General features: G+C 31.4%; 1 protein-coding gene across 8 annotated transcripts; it reads left to right on the forward strand.

The window, feature by feature from the left end:
- The first annotated feature begins 12,264 nt into the window (after positions 1-12,264).
- LOC137810173 (protein DA1-related 1) lies at positions 12,265-19,472 on the forward strand. Of its 8 annotated transcripts, none has more exons than XM_068611323.2 (14): positions 12,290-12,414; positions 12,796-12,871; positions 13,724-13,784; positions 13,914-14,040; positions 14,210-14,303; positions 14,926-15,283; positions 15,893-16,013; positions 16,133-16,216; positions 17,779-17,898; positions 18,020-18,232; positions 18,359-18,421; positions 18,528-18,646; positions 18,736-18,794; positions 18,879-19,472. In XM_068611323.2, exons 4-14 carry the CDS (start codon positions 13,933-13,935, stop codon positions 19,214-19,216), a joined length of 1,677 nt encoding a protein of 558 aa, XP_068467424.1. In that variant the 5' UTR covers positions 12,290-12,414; positions 12,796-12,871; positions 13,724-13,784; positions 13,914-13,932; the 3' UTR covers positions 19,217-19,472. The 8 variants fall into 8 exon arrangements, 5 of the variants coding, with proteins under 5 accessions (XP_068467422.1, XP_068467424.1, XP_068467423.1 ...); XM_068611324.2 differs by lacking the exon at positions 12,290-12,414 and adding an exon at positions 12,460-12,600; XM_068611321.2 differs by lacking the exon at positions 13,724-13,784 and having other exon boundaries at positions 12,265-12,414.
- Positions 19,473-23,176: the final 3,704 nt, after the last annotated feature.

Genomic DNA, 23,176 nt, shown 5'->3' on the forward strand with positions numbered 1-23,176 from the left:
AATGAAAACAATATAGCACAAACCGAATAAAACGGTTTGATTATAAAATTTCAGATGAGTACAGTGAATGTAAATCTCTTTTTCTAGTTTGCATGGTTCTTTACTAAATACAGAAATTGGGTTATTATGAGTAGTACTTTGTGTCCTAGCTAGTTGAAACAAACCAATTGGAAAGAACATTGGCTGTTTCATAGGAATAATCACCAATTAATCAATTGGTTTTATCTTTCGGGGGGCCACTTAAGTCAATATGTATGAAGCTGCACATGCAATTGTCTTGCATGGGATAACTAAGACAAGAAGAAAATGCCAAAAAGTTCATCTTTTAAAAGCTTTTGACAATTTTCTGCATATATAGGCCAATCATATCCAATGCATTTAATAAGGCAATTTGAGCCACCATATACACAGTTGTTGTTCTTGAACTGGAGAAGCTAACAGTGTGATTGTGTAGTAGGACACATGTTTATTAGATTCAATAGTAATCAATAACAACAGTAAACCTAAAAGAAAATATGATGTAGGAGATTGATTCTCCCTCTTCATCACTTAATGTACAATGAAATCGTAATTTTGAATGAGTATTTTCTTTTAATTGGTTTTTGTTTCTATTATTTCAAATATTATTGTTCATCGAAATCTTGAGACATTAGATGGTAAGTGGTTGATTTTGTTTTGGTTGCAAAATATATCTGGATTTTATTGAGTTTACAAGGAAATATTTTATTGCAAGATTTTTGCATAAAAAACATGTTAGGTTTCTCTTTAAAGTTCTTCACTAGTTTAAAATTTGAATAGGTTTTAGAGATCGGATGAATTATTTAGTTTTTTTTAATATTCAATATAAAAATTATATTATGGGTAACCTATTTTATTAATTTCTACAATATATTAGAATATATATATATATATATATATATATAATATTTTAATAGTTTTTAAATTTCGTTTTTTTAATTTTATTTTCTAGTCAGTCATTTCATGTTTTAAATTATTGACATTTGATATTTTCAATATTTTTATACATACTTCATTTTATTATATATTTTTTTTAACTATATAGTATTAATTTATATTTTCATATGATATTGTTGATTATTACTAATCATACAATAAATGACATATATATTGATTGCTTAATTAAAGTAAATGTTATAGATAAAATTTAAAAGAAAATTAAGATAAGATAACGATTCTAGTTTATACTATCATCATACATGACAACGTTTCTTGTTAATAACTATCATTGTAGGTTCATATAAAATACCAATTCTATTTAACAACCACCATTATAAATTTATATATAATGACAATTCTACATATAATCGTCGTCGTTGTATGTGTATGAGATGATGACAGTTCAAATTATCGTAGAAAATCTCTATTTTAATGACAACTTGATCAACAAAAAATTAAAAACTGTCATCAAAATTTATTTTTTACAATACTATTTTTTGTTTTCATATATAATCCTTTCACTTAATAGTGTTGTTCAAACTACATTTTTCTATGAATTTTAATACCAAAATTGGACATTCATCATATTTCCAATCTCCAATATTATTGTCAAATTAGTCTTTTTATATGAGAAATTAAAAAGAACAAATTTTAATAAAGAAAAGAGAATAATAAAATTGACCACCAGAATAATTCAAAATAGTTTCAGATTCAGAATTTCTTATGAATAAAGAATCTCTGATAAATAAAGAAGAATAATTTTTTTTTATCGAAAAAGAATAATTAAATTATAATAATAAAAATGTTGATTTATAGAAACTTTTCTGTTCATTATGTATGAAAATGTAAATATTAAAAGTAGAAGTTTACTACTTTTAGGAGTTTCATTTATCAAATAAATATTTTTTTTTATAGTATACTCCAATAAAAAGTGTATATTTAATTTGTTTCAATCAAAGTTTTGAGGATTCTTTGATCCTCTTTGAACAGAATGTCAAACTTGAAAACAAGAAATGTAATGAATGATATATTAGTGATGAAACATGAACGAGAATGGATGGAAAACCGATAAGATTTAGAGGATTTTCTAATTTTGGATTCTCTTTTAATTTTATTGTGTTTTTTTAAACTAAACAGGGATTCCACTATCACAATCATAAAATTCATAAAAGGAAGTTGATAATTCATATTTTTCATGGAGAAAAATAGTAATGTTTATAGTGAGAATTAGATATAAGACTACTGAAGATTCTATATAAATGTAATGCATGAGAATTAATTCTATATACACATTGAAGATTAACTAGTGAAAATTAGTCGATAACTTAGTTTTAAGCTATTATAACTCAAATTTTATCTTACGAGAGTATATATATCATTAACCACTTTTTTCTAACTCATTAATCTTCTCCCAACCACCATTTTTCTCATAAGAAAAAAGAAAAAAAAAAGTAAAAGGAGACATATTTACTAACACACACACAAATTAAAAAAAAAAATTGTACCGATGAGGATCGTACTACTGATGTAACGTCTCAAATCCCATCATTGGACCGACCGAAGTTAGTCAAGGCCTACGTTTGTTAGGCCGACAATTCAAGTCCAATTATGTTCAACCAATGTCAATAAAGCTAATTTGTGATTAGAAGTTAGGTTATGCAGCCCTAAGCATGGTCTAACTCCTTAACATGGTTCAATAAGAAAAACTCATCAAAGGTAATATAAATAACACATATTTCAAGAATCACGCACGTCATCATATACAATGCTCTAAGAACTGAGTACCAAATGTCTTTAATGACTTGAGCGTCGAAGTGCCTTCTATAGATATCCTATGAGTCTGAATTATGAGAAGACCGAGAGTCGTGGTTAGGAAGGAAGAGTGACGGAAGGAAGCTTGTAGACAATACGACCGACCAGTAGAAGGTGATAAAAGAATCCTCTAAATAGTTCTTCAGGCCCCGATGTCAACCCTCACACAAAAGCAAAAGGCTTATGCATTTCTTTATCACACTCTTTTTAGAAAAAAAAAAAAACTTATTTAATGTGTTAAAGTTTTAACTATTTAAAAATAGGTTTTTGAAATAAATTAAATACTTTCTAAAAATTAATTTCCTAACATTTATTTATTGCCCACCAAGTTATTTTTGGAACCTAACTTCTACAAAGATGCTATTTAGAAAAACAAACAGAAGAAATTTATAAGTAAAAAATGGGTGCAGAAAAGCCTTTGTTGACGTAACAAGTCGCATGGTATATTCGATTCTACCTTAACCTGGCTTGGGTTTCAGTGGTTTAGGACTAACCCAAAAGTTATAACTAAGCAATGGGCTAAGTAGCCCAGTGTTTAGAATAGTCATGTATGTGATATTATATTTTGGGCTATAATACTACGAATTTTCTACTCGAAGAAACCCTGATTAATTAATTTTTGTTATTGTTTATGTATTTGATTTTTGCTTAGTGTGCGTGTTTGTTTTAAGAAATTTTATAATTTTGGAAATTTACTTCCAGAACGTCTTAAACACATTTTACAAAATAAAATAAATTTTCAGAGTACTTTCAAAACATTTTGAAATAAAATTCGGACACATGTATAATTATTAAAATTCCAAATTATTAAGTACATTTAGTTTCAAAAAAATTATTTTAAAAATATGAGGATAATAAATAAAATATTTTACTGGAAATTATATTATTACTATGCAGTACTCTTTTTAAATATATCACTCACTTTGTGAAATAAGTGTTATTATGGGGAGGGGAAAATTTTAATGGAGAGATTTTATTCATAGAATTTACTATTTTTATAAAAAAAAAATAGTATTTTTAAATTTTTCATATTAAATTTGATCAGTGCATATTTTTTAGTTTATTATTTTTTCTTAACCTACTTTCGATGCATCACGTAACTTTTCGTACCTTGAGCATATCTTTTCCCCTCTCAAATACTATTTTAATTGTTTTCCTTTTATAAACTTAAAAAAAAAAATACTAAAATTATATTTATTTCAAAGTAAACGACGTGATGTGTCTCATCTGTTTTGAAGTTGATATCGAGAATTGATTATCATAACATTTAGAAACAAATACTACTTTGTTCTTTCCTATTTAACTTTTAGGAGTTTTAAAATATACAAAATGTACTATTTTTTTGTCATAATCATACAATGATAAACCTTTTTATTTTATTACTAAAAATTTTAATGAGAGATAAAATTAATTTATAATATATAAATGAATATTTTTTTATTATAAATTTATATTAGACGTAATTATTAAGATTAATTATTAAGATAATGTAATAATTTTATAAAATTGAATTAGATGTTAATTTTAGAATGATATAAAGAATCTTCATTTTATATTACTATATATTAATTAAAAGATAATTAATTTGAAAATAACCTTTACAATTCGAAAAAAAAGTAGTGTAGTGAAAACAGTGGGTAATATTGTACAAGAAAACACGTCAGATGTTTAGCAATTCAATGTATTTGGAAACAAAATTGTTCTTCTCTTCGTTGTAAGTTTGATGTGAATGACGTTGCAAGTTTGATGTGAATGATAATGATAATGAAAAGATCCAAATCGATTAGAGATTAAAATATTTTATTGTATATAAGTGAGTGCAAATCTCGTTTCATGAGCTAGTTTTATGAAATTAAGTTAAACTTAAAGTCCATTTCGTAATATGGTATCAAAACCATTTTGAGCATATCCTAACAAGTGTTTGTTAGACTTATCAGGTCACCCGGACTATCCATAATATGTTATCTCAATTAATACAAATCTCACCAATTTTATAGGATTGAGTTAGACTTGAAATCAATTTCGTAAAAAGAGGATATAAACTTGAAAACTTAATTGAAAAGCCAGCATGTGGTGGGCACTGAGACACGTTGAGATGGTGACTTGTGAGTTTACATGCCCTAAAAATTAGGGAGGGGTCCTCAACTTCATTCCCTTCAATCTTTATCTTTGCTTACTTCAATAGGAACACAGATGGGACATGTATAAGATAATATGACTCTATTAAAGGGGATTTTTATGAAAACAAATATTAAACTTATGGAAAGAGCCTTGAATCATTACTTTCATTGATTTTGTCCTTATGATATTACGCCCATGTTAGTGATATGCAAACACAAAATCTAGTTGTGAAAATAGTTATGATTTTTTAGTTCCGATAACTTTTAATTCTGCAATATAATCAAAATACAACATTTATTATGTTCACTGTAGTATTTAATTTTGTGATATTTTTTAATTGGACTCTGTCTTTAGTTTTAAAATACTCAACATAAATTTTTGATAAAAAAATAAAATCAAGTTAGATCAACATTTGTTGTATTTTAACAAACCCGCATTCATTTGTATGCATTTACAATTATAATAGTTTTTATCATTAACAAAAGTTGTTTTTAATTTCTAATTTTAGAGTTATCCATTAATTAGTGTATAGTTTTTATTTGCCTAATTTATAATATTCAAATTTAATTATGCGATTGATTGAAGGACGCATCAAATAAGATATATATAATCTTTTTCAAGAATTATCGGATGTGGATCATCTCATATAGGTAAAATTATATTAAGTTATCAAAGATAAGGGATTTTTGCAAAAGTAAATTATTTTTATTTTTTTAGAAATGTTATTTTTATCTGTATTCAAATTTTATGGTAGAATTTTATTTTCATTATACTTTACTTTAGATTTTTAAAATTATTTTTTACGTAACCTTATTTTAAAAAATTAAGGGCTAATTCCAATATAAAGTAATCTAAGATTATTTTATAAATAGGTGCCCAGTTGATGATGGAGCATGTTTTTTGAGTTGATATGGGTGAAAATATTTAAATGTTTATTTATATTTAAATTTTAATACAATAAAACTTTCATAATATTTAAATGATCAAATTATTAAGTATTTTGTATATTGCATCAATTAAATTATGTATAAATTTTTAATTTATTTATTCTCCTTTTTTCCTTTAATTAAAAAAAAATCACTTTAAACTTTATTTCTCTTCCTTTCTTTTATTTTGTATTTATTCTTTACAGATTGGATAGAAAAGCCAATATAAAATGTCTACTTGTATTTACCATTAGCTTTTAGTATAATTTCCCTTTAAAATTACTAATAAGAAAATTATTTTTAAATTACACGTGTTTTCCTTTTTTAATTTGGTTTGGGTTTAGTATTAATTTTTGGGCTCTTGTACACGTCCAGCCCACTTACTACTAGACTAGTCCTTATTTCTTCATATATTTTTATTAATGTTGTGTATTTATAAAATAATTATAATAAATATATAAATTAATCATTTTATATTATTTAAATAAAATATTTTTATAACTATTTACCTAAATTTTTTCCTATTTTAGTATTTACCTATTATTAAATAAAATATTATTTACCCATTTTAGTATTTAACATTTTTGCCCTTTTATACTAATATGTTAACAAATTCAAAAGTTCATTAAATACAAATATTGGAAAAAAAATTCCTTTTATCTGTTTAAGCGTTCCAAACTTTATGATAGTGTATACATTAAACTTATTAAGTTTTAAATGAATCTATATATCAACAGTTTATTATTAAATAAGATTTAACTATTATCAAAGATAAATGTGTATATTTTAATGCATTCCAATTAAAAAATTTATTTAAAAATATTTTAAATAAAGTCTATTATTATTTTTGTAAATAAATGAAATAAATAATATATTTTAATATAAGAGGAAGAGTGTGTAATTTATTTTATATTTGAATTTAAGAAAAAAAGTTTTTAATATTAACATATTTAAAAAAAAAAAGAAATACTTTTTTTTTTTACAATTTTACATTAAATAACTAAAATTATATATTTTAACATGGATAAAGAAGACATTAAAGTGCTTTTTATATAAGATCAGAAAGGGATAAATTTGTGTCTTTGTTATATGAAATACAACCCTCTAGAACAAGCAGAACACAATTTTTATTTTTTTTATATAAAAAGCTTTCATGTTATGCATCACTATGTTATTTGACATCTCAGCTAGGCTGATATCTCAAGTAACAACAATCATTTGTCATCAAATAAAAAAAAGTATTATTAAAAAAAAATACAAAATATATGGGGGGACTAGACCAAAACCATATGTTAACAAAACGATATATAAGTAAACTATATTTATTAATAAAGAATTCTAAGAACAAATTATATGGAAGTCTATTATACCAATGAAAGAATTCTCTATGAATAAATCCTAAATTAGCCAACTTATCAGCACACGCATTCCCTTCACGAAAAATATGAGTAACCCTAAACCTGATTTTTCCACAGTAATTAAGACAAGTATTCCATCGATTACGAAGCATCTAAGGAACATTTGTCCTAGCAGTAAATGCAACACAAACCAAGGCAGAGTCACATTCTAGCCAGACATTTGTAAGACCCAACTTTTGAGCTTCCTCCAAAGCATATATAACTCCATAAAATTCAGCAACCAAAACAGTCTGAACGTCAAGAAACGCAGAGAAAGCTCCAATAAACTCCCTCATACTCCCACGAAAAATACTTCCACAAGCGGCAAGACCTGGATTATCCCTAGCAGCCCCATCAGTGTTAATTTTAACCCAACCTGGTGAAGGAAACTCCCATCTAATAGGAAGATGACGTAGTACTTTACCAGTACGAGTGTTAATACAAAAAAACTTGAGTACATTGTGTAAGGGTTTAGGGTCCCGGCCGGCGCAGCTTCTTGAGCAGCCAAAGCAGCCGCCTCAGCACTCGGCATCAACCGACCCTGATAAACTTCGCAGTCAAGGTCGAGGCCGGTCCGCCATAAAGCACATGCGCTTGACGCACGGCTCTCTCGAAGCATTGCTTCAGCAACTCTTCAGCCTCTTCATAATTTTCATCAAGCTCGGCCTCGGCTTGCTCCTTGGTAAGTTGAAGGGCGGTCATCTCAGTGGCCGAGGCAGAGAGCTGCTCACCCCTCTCCTCGACCAGCTTCTTCAATTTGGCGTTTTCGGCAGCCGCCCTCAGCTTCTCGTCCTCCAACTGCCGTCTCGCCTCGGCCGCCTCCTTCTGTGCCAACTCCTTCTCGGCCGCCTCTGTAGCAATCAGGGTCGATAGGTTGGTGTTGGCGGGCAGAGATTGTTCCAAGTCTTGGGTAGCCTCAGAAAGTTTGTGCTCCAAGGCTGACACATCCTCAGCCTAACGGTCTCTGCCAAGAAGCCCGCTCTGAAAGAGGACGATCGAGCGACACATTAGTTCGAAGCCGCTTTTTAGGAGATCCGAGGGAGAGACATCGCGAAGGGAGTCTCGGGCCTCATCTGGAAGAGCCACGCGAATTCTCCGGGAAAATCGATACCCACCCCCTGCCGAGAAGGAGGGGGTGTTGGCATAGACCCGAGCGATCGGGTGGTGGTGGCAATGTTGCTAACGTCCCTCGGACGCTTCTTGGACTTATGGGTGGGGCCAGCCGACCCCTTGGACTTATGAGAAGGACCAGCCACCCCTTTTTCGCTCGGCGACGGTATCACCTCCAAGCTCCGACGACCCTTGCGATCGGCCGCCTTCTGCCGGTGCTTGTCGAGTATGCTGACGGCCGTCGGTCGTTTGTTAACCATGATTTCTGCAAAACAAAAAATAAACAAGTTAGACCACACACAAATAAAAAAAGACCGACCGCCCTAGACAAGCCTAAACACATACCCCTCACGGTCGACCATCGCCCCGATCAGCCCCCGGCATGGAAGCTTCCTCGGTAGGGCGTCAAAAAGGGCGAGAACCCCCAACTCGTCCTCATCCTCTATTGGCCTCGGCCACTCCTTGAAATCACGAGGATTCCGAGTCCAATATAGAGGGAACCTCGACCGACCAGCCGAGTAAAAAAAGAATGGAGTCGCCTCGGGATGAATGACGACCTTCACAAACCTCTCATTGAAAAGTTTATACGAGAGGGCGAAGGAGTCAAACAACACCAAGCCCAGCCGCCCGGCCAAAGAATGCCAAGCAGCCTTTTGGGCGAGGTGAGACTTGTAATAAGAAAGGAAGCAAGAGGGGGTAGGATGAAGGCGTATAACATCACACAGCAGGCGAAAGGCCTGAAGGGACGCCCAGGTATTCGGGTGAACCTGGGTAGGAGTCACGTTAAGCGTCCGAAGGACGCCCATCGTAAACTCGTCAAAAGGAAGAGAAACATAAAAGTCTTTAAAGAAACAAGCATACATATAAAAAAATGGGGGACCGACACCTGGTCGCCCCATACACACGCTTTTGGCCGCCCCACAAGGCAAGACGTCGAAGTAACTCGAGTACTCTTCCGCCTTTAAGATCGGATGTCGGGCCAAGAACTTGGCCACAGACAACTCGGTCTCATAGAGGGACGAGATCTCGACTACTCGAGGATCCACCCAGCTAAGATCCTCCAAAGGAATAGTCGTCGGGGGAGAGTCCGGCCGACCAATAACGTCGGCCGGGATATCCATCAGGGGAGAGTCCGATCGGTCAACAGCGTTGGCCGAGACATTCCCCCTTACAACCTCTACCCGGGGCGACATCTCGGCCACCCCAACCGAGGTAGGCTCGACGTAGGAGGTGGAAGAAGAGGAAGAGGAAGAAGACGACGAGGACGGATGACCCGAGGAAGAAGAGGTAGGGCGAGACTCCAACGACATGACTAACCTTTGTCAAAGTAAAGGTGGACGAGGGCGAAGCCTAGTAAATAAGCCGAAAGGTCACTCGGTTCTCAGAGCATTGGGCGAAGGAAAGCTCGGTTATCAAGCTCGGGTATCAAACAAACTCACAGGAAAATGCAAGATCTCAACACTGTTGGAGACCCCTATTTATAAGGCCCATGGGCCTCAGATCCTGAACCGACGCACCAATCTCAACCGTTAGATCCAGGAGATCCAACGGTCCACAGCACTTCCCGCCCGAAAAAACCCCTCATTAATGCCAATCATGTCACGTCGCCTAGGGTCACGTCACGCCGGCTATGTCACGTCACACCTCGAGAAATGTAATAGCCGCACGATCAAGGGAGACCGACTGACACCCATCATTAAAGACTCATCGGACATATCTAACACATCTGCCCTCGAGCCTGGGGGGCAAGTGTACCGGTATGGGTGAGGCTGAGGCCCACCTGGCTGACCGAGGCCTGAGTCCACTTGACCGAGACCAGAGGAACTTGGCTGAGTCCTTAGAAGACTTGGCCGAGACGACCGAAGACCACCGGAATATGGCCAATGGCCGACCCACAGTTAACGCTCAAACCAAAATCAGTGAAGTTAATCTATCATTAAGAATTAGGTAATGCAACCCTAAGAGCTATCCACCTCGATAAACGGGCCCAACAAGGTAGGGCCCATTAGAATAATATAAATAACACGCATTCCAAGGAGTAAGGTATGTCATTTATTACTGTTCACCTACCTGGGAGCTGACCACCCGCTTTACTGACTTGAGCGTCGGAGTGTCTTCGCAGATACCTCCACCATCTGGTGTTCAGCCGAGGCCGAGTGCCGAAGGAGAAGCAGGAAGACGAGAAGAATCCCAGTACACCACCCAGTCACCTGACCGACCGAAGGAAGGAGAAGAAGACTTCAATAGTTCTCTAGGTCCCATCTCCCTAGCAGAAACACATTGAAATCGAACATATCATTCTTCATTGAAGCTTTAGACGAATTACCCACTAGACAAGTTAAATCTTTAATAATCAAAATAGCCCTAGAAACCTCAATCTTATCCTTAAAACGAACATAATTCCTCATACGCCATATCATCCAAATAGAAAAGTTATCACAGCTAGCTTAACCAATTTAACCAACGGACTACCATCACTCTTAATAAAAGAAAGAAGATCATCCCTATTAGAGAAATCATAAGTAGGAAAATATGTCGAACTCAACCCCAAATACGCAAAGCATTAGCACATTCAATAAATAAATATTAAATAAATTTTTCGTGCTTTTCGCAAAGCGTACACATAGAACATACAAATTTACAAGTATTTATCTTAAGATTTTATCTTATCAAAGTTTTATCCTCATAATTATAAATTTATTTTCCAAACTGAAAGATTGAGTTAACTTTTTCTACCTTAATTAATTATTGCGCTTCTCAAAATATTTCCCAAACTTAAAAAAAGTTATTAAATTTTTAACTTGCTGCTATAATACCTAATGTACAAATCACATACATCGTTGTAAATTTAGATCAACATATATTCATTGATTTAACTTAGATATACCATAAGATCACACAATTGTAAATACACACAATAATAAAAACTGAAAAATTAAAGACGTGAAGGAAAATAAAATAAACAACTTACTAAAAAAATATGATTGCATCAATTTGAACTAGATATTTTTTGAGTTTAGATAGATAAAATGTCTTAGATGCATAAATAATAATCAATACAAAATATTAATTTTAGTTGCCAACAAAAAGTGAGAGTTATAAAAAAGAAGTCACTAGCAAAGGTGAAGTATACTCAAGTTGGACACAAAAATAAATGTCAAATATTGTGTCCACAATTGAGACCTTTAACCCACACTAAAAATTATTAAAATAATAATAATAAGTTTGCGTCTAGAACGGGGACACAAAATAGATGCAATGAAAAAAAAATTAAGTGACGAAATAAAATTAAGTCTAGAATGGAAACACAAAGTGGATGCAAGTTAAAAATTATTAAAATAATAATAATAATAGTAAGTTAGCGTCTAGAATGTGGACACAAAGCAGATGCAATAAAAAATAAGTTGCAGAATGATATTGCGTCCAGAATGGGAACACAAAATAGATGCAAGTTAATATTTTATTACATTTAGCATAGGTTTAGGTGACACTAATATTTGTTTCCCAGGTAGTGTACCAATGATGACAATTTTCTCACATTTGCTTTATCACGTAGTGTCTCCAACGACGCTAAGTTTAATTATTGTTAAGATCCCACATCGACTAGAGATTAGGAAATTTCATTATATCTTTTATAATATTTTAAGATTAACTTTGTAAGGTTTGCACCCACTTGTATATAATGAGACAATATATTATGGGTTGTGCCCAACAAACACTCACTAGAAACACTTTAAATGACTCTGATACCATATTACGAAATTGACTTTAAGTATAACTCAATTCCATAAAACTGACTTATGGGATAAAATTTGCACTCACTCATATACAATGAAATATTCTTATCTCTCGTCGATGTTGGATCTCCAACCCATAATTAAGGTTTTTTTTTTTTCATTTTTCATACATTATTATTAATGAATAAGAAAAAAAAAGTTCATTATACGGTTATCTTTTCGTATCCATTTTCAATATGATATTCCACTTCATTCTTCTTCTTCTTTCCCTGAACAAGAAAAGGTGTTACTTTACTTACTGGGTTACTGACAGAGGAAGAGGACCCACATGCTTAAGTAGATATTGAAATTCAGGTGCTTCTCTTCTCTTCTCCATTCTCTTCATCGTCAACCCCAACTCGTCTTTTAAGAAACGTTAATAATTATAATATTACCTTAAAAAGATTCCACTGTTCCTATTTACCTTTTTTGCGTAGAATCTAAGTACCCCTCCTTTTTTTTTCTTTCTTTTTTTGGTTCCTAAAGTCACTTGGCTCCAGGGTATATACACTACTTTACTCTAATCCCTTTCTGATTGTTTTTTTTCATTACTTATTAAATTCTGATTTATCAGATTCCTTTGTTACCACAGATTCTTAATCTCTTCCTGCTCAGTTCACTTCTCACTATTTTTCCTTTTTCTTTTGCTTTCGCTATCTTTGATCGTGGGTGTGCTGATTTTTTTTTTTCCTGAAGTAAATTGACTCGGGTTTGAATTATTTATCAAACGCTATATTGGATATTGCGGAAGTGAAGAGATTTGAGCAAACAGGTACGTGTAACTGGAAATTCGAAGTTGTTCATGTTTTCGTAGTTTGAGATTTGACGATGCTGGTGTGCGTGAATGAGGCTGTATTCATATCTTATCGTTGGTCACAAATGATTAGATACTGAACTTTGCTTTTCATCTTTTGTGCTGTTATATTTTCTTCATTAACAGTTTTTCCTTTTGAACTTTCACATATCGCAAGTTTTTCTGATAAGCCATCTATCAGTGGTGTGATAATCTTTCTGTCATTCTCGGTAATTTTTTCTTTCCCTGCAACACACACAATATTGAGGTGCGGGGGGACGAATAAATTGCCATACAATCAGATATAGGTGATGGAGATTGTTTTAATTTTAATTTTAAGGTTTAATTATTTATTTGTCCCTGTATTACATAAACTTTTCCTTTTAGTTGTTATACATAAAAACATCTTTTTAGTCTCTGCTCTTAACATTTTTAATTCCATTTAGTCTCTATCTGTATCATTTTAATCTATTTTAGTCCCTATAAGACCACAAGGAATTAAAAAGGGTATATGTATGGATTACAAGAAGATGCTTTTATGTATAAGAGCTAGAAAGGAAATTTTTTGTGACTATAGAAACCAAACGAGTAATCAAACTTATATGGCCAAGATTCTCTCCTGCAGCCATACAAAAAAAATTCAATGTTGTTTCGATTATTTTTAATCTTAACTATCCATGATTGAGATTTTCTCTTCTCAAACTCTCGTCCTGCACTTGTTACATTTCCTGTATATGTATGTCTTCCCAATCTCTAGTTGTCTGACTGTTTCTGTCATTGCTACTTACCTTAGTGTCATGACATAGCTTTTGCGTATTATATTATACTCAGTGCTGGTTAAAAGCTTCTAGAGGGATGATCATGCTGCTGAATATTGAAGTTTGGAATCAAGGCATAACATTTACTTTTTCAAAACGAGCTTAATAGTCCGTAGACCTACCTTCTTTATATAAATTGTGGAATATATTTTTGTGCCTACTCGATGGACATATTTTCTGACAAAAGGTTTGCCAACCTGAAGGTGAATAATTTTGCATGAAATGGGTTGGTTTAGAAAGTTGCTTAAGGGTTCCGATCATATTTCACGTGGACAATACCAAGGCAAATATGGAGAAGACAGAATTTGGGATAACCACCGTAGTTCAATGGTATCAAAGTTTTCCTTTCATTAAGAATTAAAATCATTGTTATAAGTTACAACTAATCATGTCCTTGAGCTAGCCTTTTATTTGAATTTAGCAAGTGCTAACAAGGTACTAGTTCCTCCGAGCCTTAAGCTGATAATTTGAATATGTACTAATTGTAAACCCAATGCAGGATGACTTAACGGATATAGAGAAAGAAGACATTGACCGTGCAATTGCACTCTCTCTGTCAGAGGAGGATCATCTTAAAGGGAAAAAAGTTGTTGGTAAGATTTATGCTCTTGCATGTTGGTAGTTTTAGTTAATTTTTTTTGTTAGTTTGGCTACTTTGGCTCAAATTTAATGCTATGATGATTCTGCACACTGCATGAGGCACCTAAACGTATCTGAATCTAACCAAAATAATCATTGGTTTGTTACAAGTTCTTAAATACCTGTTGTATTATTTCCTGTATGTTTAGTTTATGCCTATTTCACTGTCTTCATTATTGTTTAAGTAAATTATACTTTGTTGATCAAAGGCTATGATATCTACGGAGTCTTTCATTTACATCCTAATCAAAGTAGAACTATAAGAAACAGGTTTAAATTATTAGAATTAGGTTCTTGATTTTTTTTAAATATAAATTTAATATGTATATAATAATTGTGACGATATTCTGATTCTGGTGTTTCACTTAAGTTGCTACTCAAAAGTGCTCAAATTATATTTCTTATAGTTATGAGTCCATTGAATAGCTTATAAAAAAATACAAAAAGAGTCAACTGAAGAAATTCTGTAGTTTCATATGGTTTATGTATTGAGATAATGAATGCATTAATCAACTATTATTTCCACACCAAAGCATAACCAAAATGTCTCATGGTTTTTGTCTCATAATATCTTAGAGGATGACTCTCAATCTGAAGATGATGAACTCTGTAAAATTGACGACGAGGAAGACGAATATCTTGCTAAAATTCAACAAGAAGATGAATATCTTGCTAAAATTCAACAACAAGAAGATGAACGTCTTGCTAAAGTTCAACAAGAAGAAGATGAACACATTGCTAAAATTCAACGAGAAGATGAACGTCTTGCTAAAATTCAACAAGATGAAGTTGAACGTCTTGCTAAAGCTCAACTTGAGGAAGACGAGCAACTTGCTAGGGCAATTCAAGAAAGTTTGACCCTTGGTTCTCCTCCTCAATCTGACAATGATTCTTCATTTCTATCTTATCCTCACCTCTTTCCCCCTGGACACAGGTAATTGTGTGTATGATTACATCTTTTATCTATATAACAAATCCTTCCTTGTACGATTATAGAAATTGCTGAAATTTCTGGTTCTAAATGAAGGGGCCAATAATGTGTTTGTATGTGCCAAATGTGAAACATTCTAAGCAGAATATGTTTTGAAACTTCAATTTTATGTTTTGCTGATTTGAGTGTTTGGTTATACAATTAACTGATCTGGACTTCATTGAAGGTTATCAATCTTATTTTAAAAGATTCTCACCTGAATCATTGAACTGGGATAAGCACCGGATTGGGATTTTATGAATGGTACCTTGATGTCTGTTAGTTTTTTCCTGAGTATAAAGTACCTTTCAATTAGATGAAAATGTTAGAAAATGGTAGTGATTAAAATGAACATATTTAATAATGTTATTAGCTTAGTCTAGTTTATGGTGATCCGTGAGCACTTCCAGTGGAATATCTTGTAGTTTATTCGTCACCTAATAAAGTTGAAATTCTCTCTTCTGTTTCAATATTTTGGATCTATATAATAAAGATTTAATTATTTTTCAAGGTTTCATGAATTTTTCTTAATGATTAAAAACAGAGATTTATTAGCTGTAAATCTGCTTTCAGAATCTGTGCTGGGTGCAAGACTGAGATTGGCCAAGGAAGATTTTTAAGTTGCATGGGAGGTGTCTGGCATCCAGAATGCTTCTGCTGCCATTCATGTCGTCTGCCAATCACTGATTATGAGGTTAGAGGCTAGAGTGTCGTTTTTTTTTTTTGCAGCTTGCTTAGCTTCATAAATGAAGGTCTTCAAATGTCAGTTTTGGTCAATCTCCATTTGATTATGCTTAATTCGTTCCTTTACAGTTTTCCATGTCTAGCAATCGCCCTTACCATAAATCATGCTATAGGGAGAAGCATCATCCCAGATGTGATGTTTGCAAGAACTTTGTAAGTATCTTGAGTATTGCACTAACAGTTGTCTATTTGTCAATTCTGTGTGTTGTTCTCTTTCAAATGTTTCTATCAATTTTGATGGACTTTAGAAATTTCTCTACAATATACATATACATATACTTGGAAAACTGTTGATATTATTGAGTTGTTTTCACTTCTCAGACAGATCAGAATTCAAAGCTATACTTACGGAAATTCTAGTAAACGTAGTAGTTGTTTAATCTTTATACTTAGGGGTAGTCACAAATCAATTTGGATTGGTTTTGTAGCATTTTTAAATCCAAACTGATCAATTTTAATCATAGTTTGTGTCTACCACCCAAACCGAACCAATATGAATTGTTTCAGATTGGTTTATTGGGTTTATACACATGTAGATTTCTCTTGATGTTTGGAATGTAGCATATTACGACTAGTTATTATGGAACCTAGTAGGGTTGGCCCAAAGTAAACTGTATACTTATTAGGAAGGCTCCTATATTAGGAGGCAGCCTTTGGGTGTTTTTGTTATTCAGAAGTTTTAGTGTTTGATCGGTGGCAGAGGGGATTTTCCTGTGTATTATTTTTTTCCCCAGTCGATAGCGATTTAGACTCCTAACACAATATAAGTCCTATTGCTTCTTAAATTTTAATAATTAGCTTGAATTCCTTCACGAGTCTGTTGTAGTAATTTTCTTAATTTCATCAAATCACTTGGGCCTAGTTCAGATAGTTTTTTTCGTAAACACTTTAGAAGAAGATAAGAAGGTAAAACTTCTTCCACAAGTTAAATTCAACTTATGCCCTTCAACTTAATTTATTTTACTTTATTAATTTCTTCTCTTATGATTTCTAGTGGAAAAGTTATTTAACGGGACCTTTGGACTTTACAGGAATTCTTGGATCAGCTGCTTAAGCTAACAAATGTTAATTGATAATCGTAGTATTACAGTCATACTTGAGATCCGAGATCATTCTCATCATCCTTTGTAATTAATTCAGATCTTCAGGTTTAAAGGAAATTTAAAACCAAACCTTAATTTTCTAATTTACATCAAACTTTTCCCTGTATGATTATAGGAAAGGTGTAAGTGAAAGTCTGAAATCCCCAGGGGTACAATTTTGGTGCTATTTTTCCTCTTAAAAAGAAAAAGCAGTCTTTGTTTTGTTTACTATTTTTTTTTTGTCCAACAGTTTTCTGTTTTCTAAAATTTGTTTGTCTGGTGAGCGTATTTCTGTTTTCTAAAAGTTTGTGTAGACTTGAACACTAGAAGAAAACAGAAGAGGATGAAAAAATCCCCTGTCTGTTTTTTTAACACTTGTTTTGGAATCAATGTTCAGAGCTTCATAGATTTTGCATGAGAAATTTGATTCTTGGGTAGTATGGAATTGTTTAGTGAACAGTTTTTAAAACAATAGGAGTGAGAAGAGAATCAAACAGACCATAAGTCTTGGCTTTTAAGTTATTTTTTCCAAATATTATATATATATATATATATATATATATATATATATATATATATATATACACACATATATTTCTCAGTGAACTAAAATTATTGGTTCTTTCTTTGCAGATCCCAACTAATTCATCTGGCCTCATTGAGTATAGAGCTCATCCTTTCTGGCTACAAAAGTACTGCCCATCTCATGAGCTTGATGGCACTCCTCGTTGCTGTAGCTGCGAAAGAATGGAGGTCAGTAATATTAGCTCCCGAAACATTTCATCCTATTGTTAACAATTAGGAGCTAACTGATGGATCCCGTTCCTTTCCTCGCTCGCCCCCTTCTGTCTTTTTGTCTTTTCAATCAGTGCAGCCAAGGGATGCAAAATATCTTTTGCTTGATGATGGTCGAAAGCTATGTTTAGAGTGTCTAGACTCATCAATTATGGATACTCATGAATGCCAACCTCTCTACCTTGAAATACAAGAATTTTATGAAGGTTTAAATATGAAATTGGAGCAGCAAATTCCTATGCTCTTGGTTGAGAGACAAGCTCTGAATGAGGCCATGGAGGGAGAAAAAAATGCAAGTCTGCATGAATTTAACTTTCAATTTCATTCATGGAATGTTATTTCTATCCTTTCTTTCCCTGTTTTTCTATTATCCTGACTAACTTTGAGATGTTCTTTTGTTTCTATCTGTTGAATGTAGGGTCATCACCACTTACCTGAAACTAGAGGACTCTGCTTGTCAGAAGAGCAAACTGTGACTACTGTAGGATTTCTTTGCAAACTGAGTCTTTACACATTTAATTCCGCTATGGAAGATCAGTTTATCAAATACTGAACTTATTACTTTAATATGTTTCATATAATACTAGATTTCAAGGAGGCCAAAGATCGGAGCCGGCTACCAAGTCATAGACATGATAACTGAACCTTATAAGCTGATCCGTCGCTGTGAAGTGACAGCCATTCTAGTTTTGTATGGCCTTCCTAGGTATCCTTCGTATGCAATCTACTTTCATACTTCTACAATACTAGTATATGACATTCCCCAGATAGAATTCAAGAATTTTATGTTTATAGGTTGTTAACAGGATCAATCCTAGCTCACGAGATGATGCATGCATGGCTTAGGTTTAAAGGTATTCAGCCTTTAACATGATGCAGAAAGTTTATATTTTTTCTTTCAAGATGCCAAGTTGGATAAGTTTCCGGTTTTTTGACAGGTTATCCTAACCTCAGTCCGGAAGTTGAAGAAGGAATCTGCCAAGTCTTGGCTCATATGTGGTTAGATTCAGAGCTGTATACCGGATCTGGGAATGGCGGTGCATCATCATCCTCGTCTTCATCTTCATCATCACCTTCCTCCTCTTCTGCATCATCAAAGAAGGGTAAACGTTCCGATTTTGAGAAGAAACTCGGTGAGTTTTTTAAACACCAGATTGAGTCAGATACCTCCTCAGCTTATGGAGATGGATTCAGATCGGGTAACCAAGCAATGCTCAAGTATGGCCTCAAAAGCACCCTTGACCATATCCATATGACAGGAAGTTTTCCATATTGAAAATTTTAAAGAAGATATAATTTTCTGACCTATACCTTCATCATTACTGCGGCTTGGTCATATAAACTATATAGTTCAAAGATTTCAAGATCATATAGTTTAACACAAGACAAAATAAGGAATAAAATTGTCCCTCTTACGTTGCAGTTCCTTAATTTCGTGTCAAATGTGGCACCTCATGTTCTATATGTAGAACTAAATACTACTAAGGAATTTAGAAGAGCTCAGGCAATGAAAGTATAGAATTAATTTTGTATGTCTTGTGTTTTCTGCTTTGGAAATTTTATCTGCTCCCAACTCTTATTTATGTTATCACTTCCTCTACCCATTATTAGAATTCATTTCGTTTTTTGCGAAGTTGTTTTATGCCAAAAATTCCAGTGTTGCATTGCATGCGAATTTGTCAAATATATATTTTTTCGAGAAAGATTTTTTGGAACATTATTGTGGATATTGACAAGATTTTCCAATTTTTTTGTTTCGAAATATAGTTTTACATTTTATAGATTAAATTCTGAAATTATTTTTTGGATTGCCATAGAAGTTTAGAACATTAAAATTACATTTATTTATTTTTTTGTCATGATTCACATTTATTTATTTTTTTATTACTGACAAAAAAAATTGTTGATGTATTTTGGTATGTTTTTTTTTATCAGCAATGAATAAATAGAATTAAAAGATACTTCAGGGGTATCCCAACCCATATACAGTAATGTATTTCGGTATGTATGTGTAAATAGAAAAAAAAAACACAAAATCATTGTGGTATTAGATGAATAAGAATATAAGAGTAATACTAGTAATAATACTAATAATAAAAATAAATAATAATTATAATAATAATAATTATTACTAAAATAATAATAATAGGATGTTTTAATAAAAAAAATTAATAAAAAATAAGTATTTTTTTATTTATTTTAAAATCTTAAAGCTAATAAAAAAATGTTGAAAGATATCTTTTAGTTCTATCATTTGTTTAATAAGTACAAAGAGAGACAATTTTTTCTTTTCCTTCACCCTCTACAAAATGCATGTTGTTTTTTCAATTAACCGTACAATTTCACAATGTCAATACTAACTCAGGATTTTGTGTTTGTTTCGCTCAAGTAAAGGTTTACACCTAAAATCCTAAAATGTTTACACCATCTTTAGAAGTACCACTCCTATATATCTTACCCTATGCTAAAATATTACATCTTAAATTTTCGAAAAGAAAACAACGGACTACTCAAGGTAATATATGTATTCTACTTGTCGTAGTTCATTATGTGAAAATAAAATAAAATTATTATACCATAAATACTTTGATATTTTCATTTATGAAATATGATAGTCATGTTGAATATGTCTTTTCAACTCCGTTAATCAGAAACTCATTAATAATAAACTAAATTGACTTATGATTTACAATCTTAAGAATGATTTTATTACTTTCCAATTTCATATATCAATTTAACTAATGATTATAATTTACGAGTTAAAATAATTGACAAATTTAGACTTCTATAAATTAATTTGTTATTGTATTAATTATATAACTTAAAATAGTAGACTAATATAATTCATAAAATCTCTATCAGATGCAAAGATTTGAAGTCTTGGTTTTCCGCCATTATATAAGTCAAAATACAAGGGTTTGAATATATAAAGGTGGGACAGATTTTGAATTTAGGTATTCAACATGCACTCTTTCTTTATCTGATACAATGTCTATGGTTAAACTTTATAATAATTCAAACAGATACACATCTATACGTTAAAACATGTAGAATTTTGTGCCACAAAATCAATGAGCTTTAGTCAACTATGAATATACCTATTTTATATATATCATTCCAATTTTAACAAATGTGTATATATATATATATATATATATATATATATTTATTTATTTATTTTTTTTTAAATTAAAAGGTTCCTTGAACTAGATAAAAAATAGTTTAAAATTTATTACTTGAATAGATATAAATAAAATAATCACTCAAATATAATTAAATAAAAACTAGTTATAAAAATATAAAATAAGTATTTAATATATTAATTAAATTAGATACTATTTTAGAGAAATAAATTATTAATATATAAAATAATTTCTATTATTAATAAAATTTATAAACTAATTTTTAAATTAGTATTTAATTAACTATCAATATTCTAACTATCAAATATTTTATATTTTAAAATAAATAGTTAATTAGATATTAATATAAAAATTAATTTAATTTTTTTAATATTTTAGATACCAATAACTTTATTAGTATTTGAAATAATATTTAATTTTTAATATAATAAATAATTATTTTTTGTTTATAAAAATTATTTTTATTTAATAACTTTTTTATAATATTGAATAATTAAATTATATATAAGAGATGGTTATTAGGAACGTAATATCATAATTGATAACATTAAAAATTAAAAATAGCATATTTTATAAATTTTTAACATTCAAAATATGTCTGAAAATAAAATATTTTATCATATTAAGATTTAAGGTTTATCTATATTAATAATAAAAATAAAAATATATCACAATAATATTTCCGCATATAAAGATCAACAAGCAATTGTAAGAACTTGTTTATAAAAACAAGTGAACTTTAAAATCACTAAACTAATTAATTGGTTGAATAGTGCGTGGGAATTATTGTAAAATTTATAGCATTTGAATTCAACTTTTTCCTAATAGATATATTTTTATAAGTGTCGTTCTATATATGCTGATAATTAATATGTCCTAAAAAATCGTTTCATGTTATTTAGTCACATTATTTTTTTTATGGAACCATGTTATGATTTGTGATGATGTAAACACTAACTATAAAACATAAAGATTGGATTATTAAATTTCAAAATGACATTTACAACTAGTGTAAATTTTTCCATTTAAATAAACAATATATGACCAGAGAAATATTTTTTTCGAAGTCAATAAATAATTTTCTCACTTGCTTATCTGCAGATGAAGAAAAAAGGTAAAAAAAACAAAAATAATCTGTCAGTTAGCAAATTATGCAGCAGTCAAAATCGTCACGTAGGATATTCATTAGGCTTCCTATAGTCTCTTGCCATTAATATTATTTTTTTATAATGCCTTAATTAAGATTGTTTATTAATTAGGAAACATTATAATATACTTCTACAACAAATTATGGAGTTGTAAAACTTTGTCTTCTGCACTTTACACTGTTCGGAGGGTGATGAAGAATAAGATTGCTATTATGGTCAATTTGGAAAGACATGATATATTGCAGTTTTGCTTGACTTGTTTGGATGACTGGGTGTGTCACTTGTGTTTCACAACGATCATGTGTCAAAAATTTTACAGTTCAGGATGAGAAATGCTTCATGTCCAGTTAATGATATTTGAAGTGCAATTTGGGTTGGAGTAGTGAGTGAAATTTAGAAACACAGGAACAATGTCATCTTTAAAAGGGGCGTAGCTGATGCATCAGAAGTGTTCGTAATGGTTTAAGTAAAGGTTTGTCTTGGATTTTTTCAAAATCTCGTTTTAGTTCGTTCTCCTATTCTAGTTGGTGTTTGGACCCTTTGGCTTGTATGAGGTTGGTTTATTGATGTTTTGTATGAGAATTTTTATTTTGTTTGGTTGTGTGACTTTATCACTTGATAGGATGAGGATAAAATGTAATTTTTTATAAGCGTTAGACCATACCTAATGTGGTTGATATATTAATTTTTTATTGCTGATAAAAAAAATGTTGGGTTGAATGGTAGAACATGTTCAATGGCTATGTCTTTCAATTGAACTCCTTTTTGCTTTTACATTTGATTAATCTCAATAATAATATGAAAAATAATGATTAAAGAAAATGAAAATTAGAATTGAAAATTCGTAAACACCCTATATAACCACGTTTTCAATCTTCTAAACTAGTGTATATTTCATTCATTCTAAAGTCTACATTTTTTTTGCCTTAGGTTGGATACTTATAA

The sequence above is a fragment of the Phaseolus vulgaris genome, chromosome 2 (genome assembly GCF_051622355.1).
Source record: "Phaseolus vulgaris cultivar YP4 chromosome 2, ASM5162235v1, whole genome shotgun sequence".
Lineage (NCBI taxonomy): Eukaryota > Viridiplantae > Streptophyta > Magnoliopsida > Fabales > Fabaceae > Phaseolus > Phaseolus vulgaris.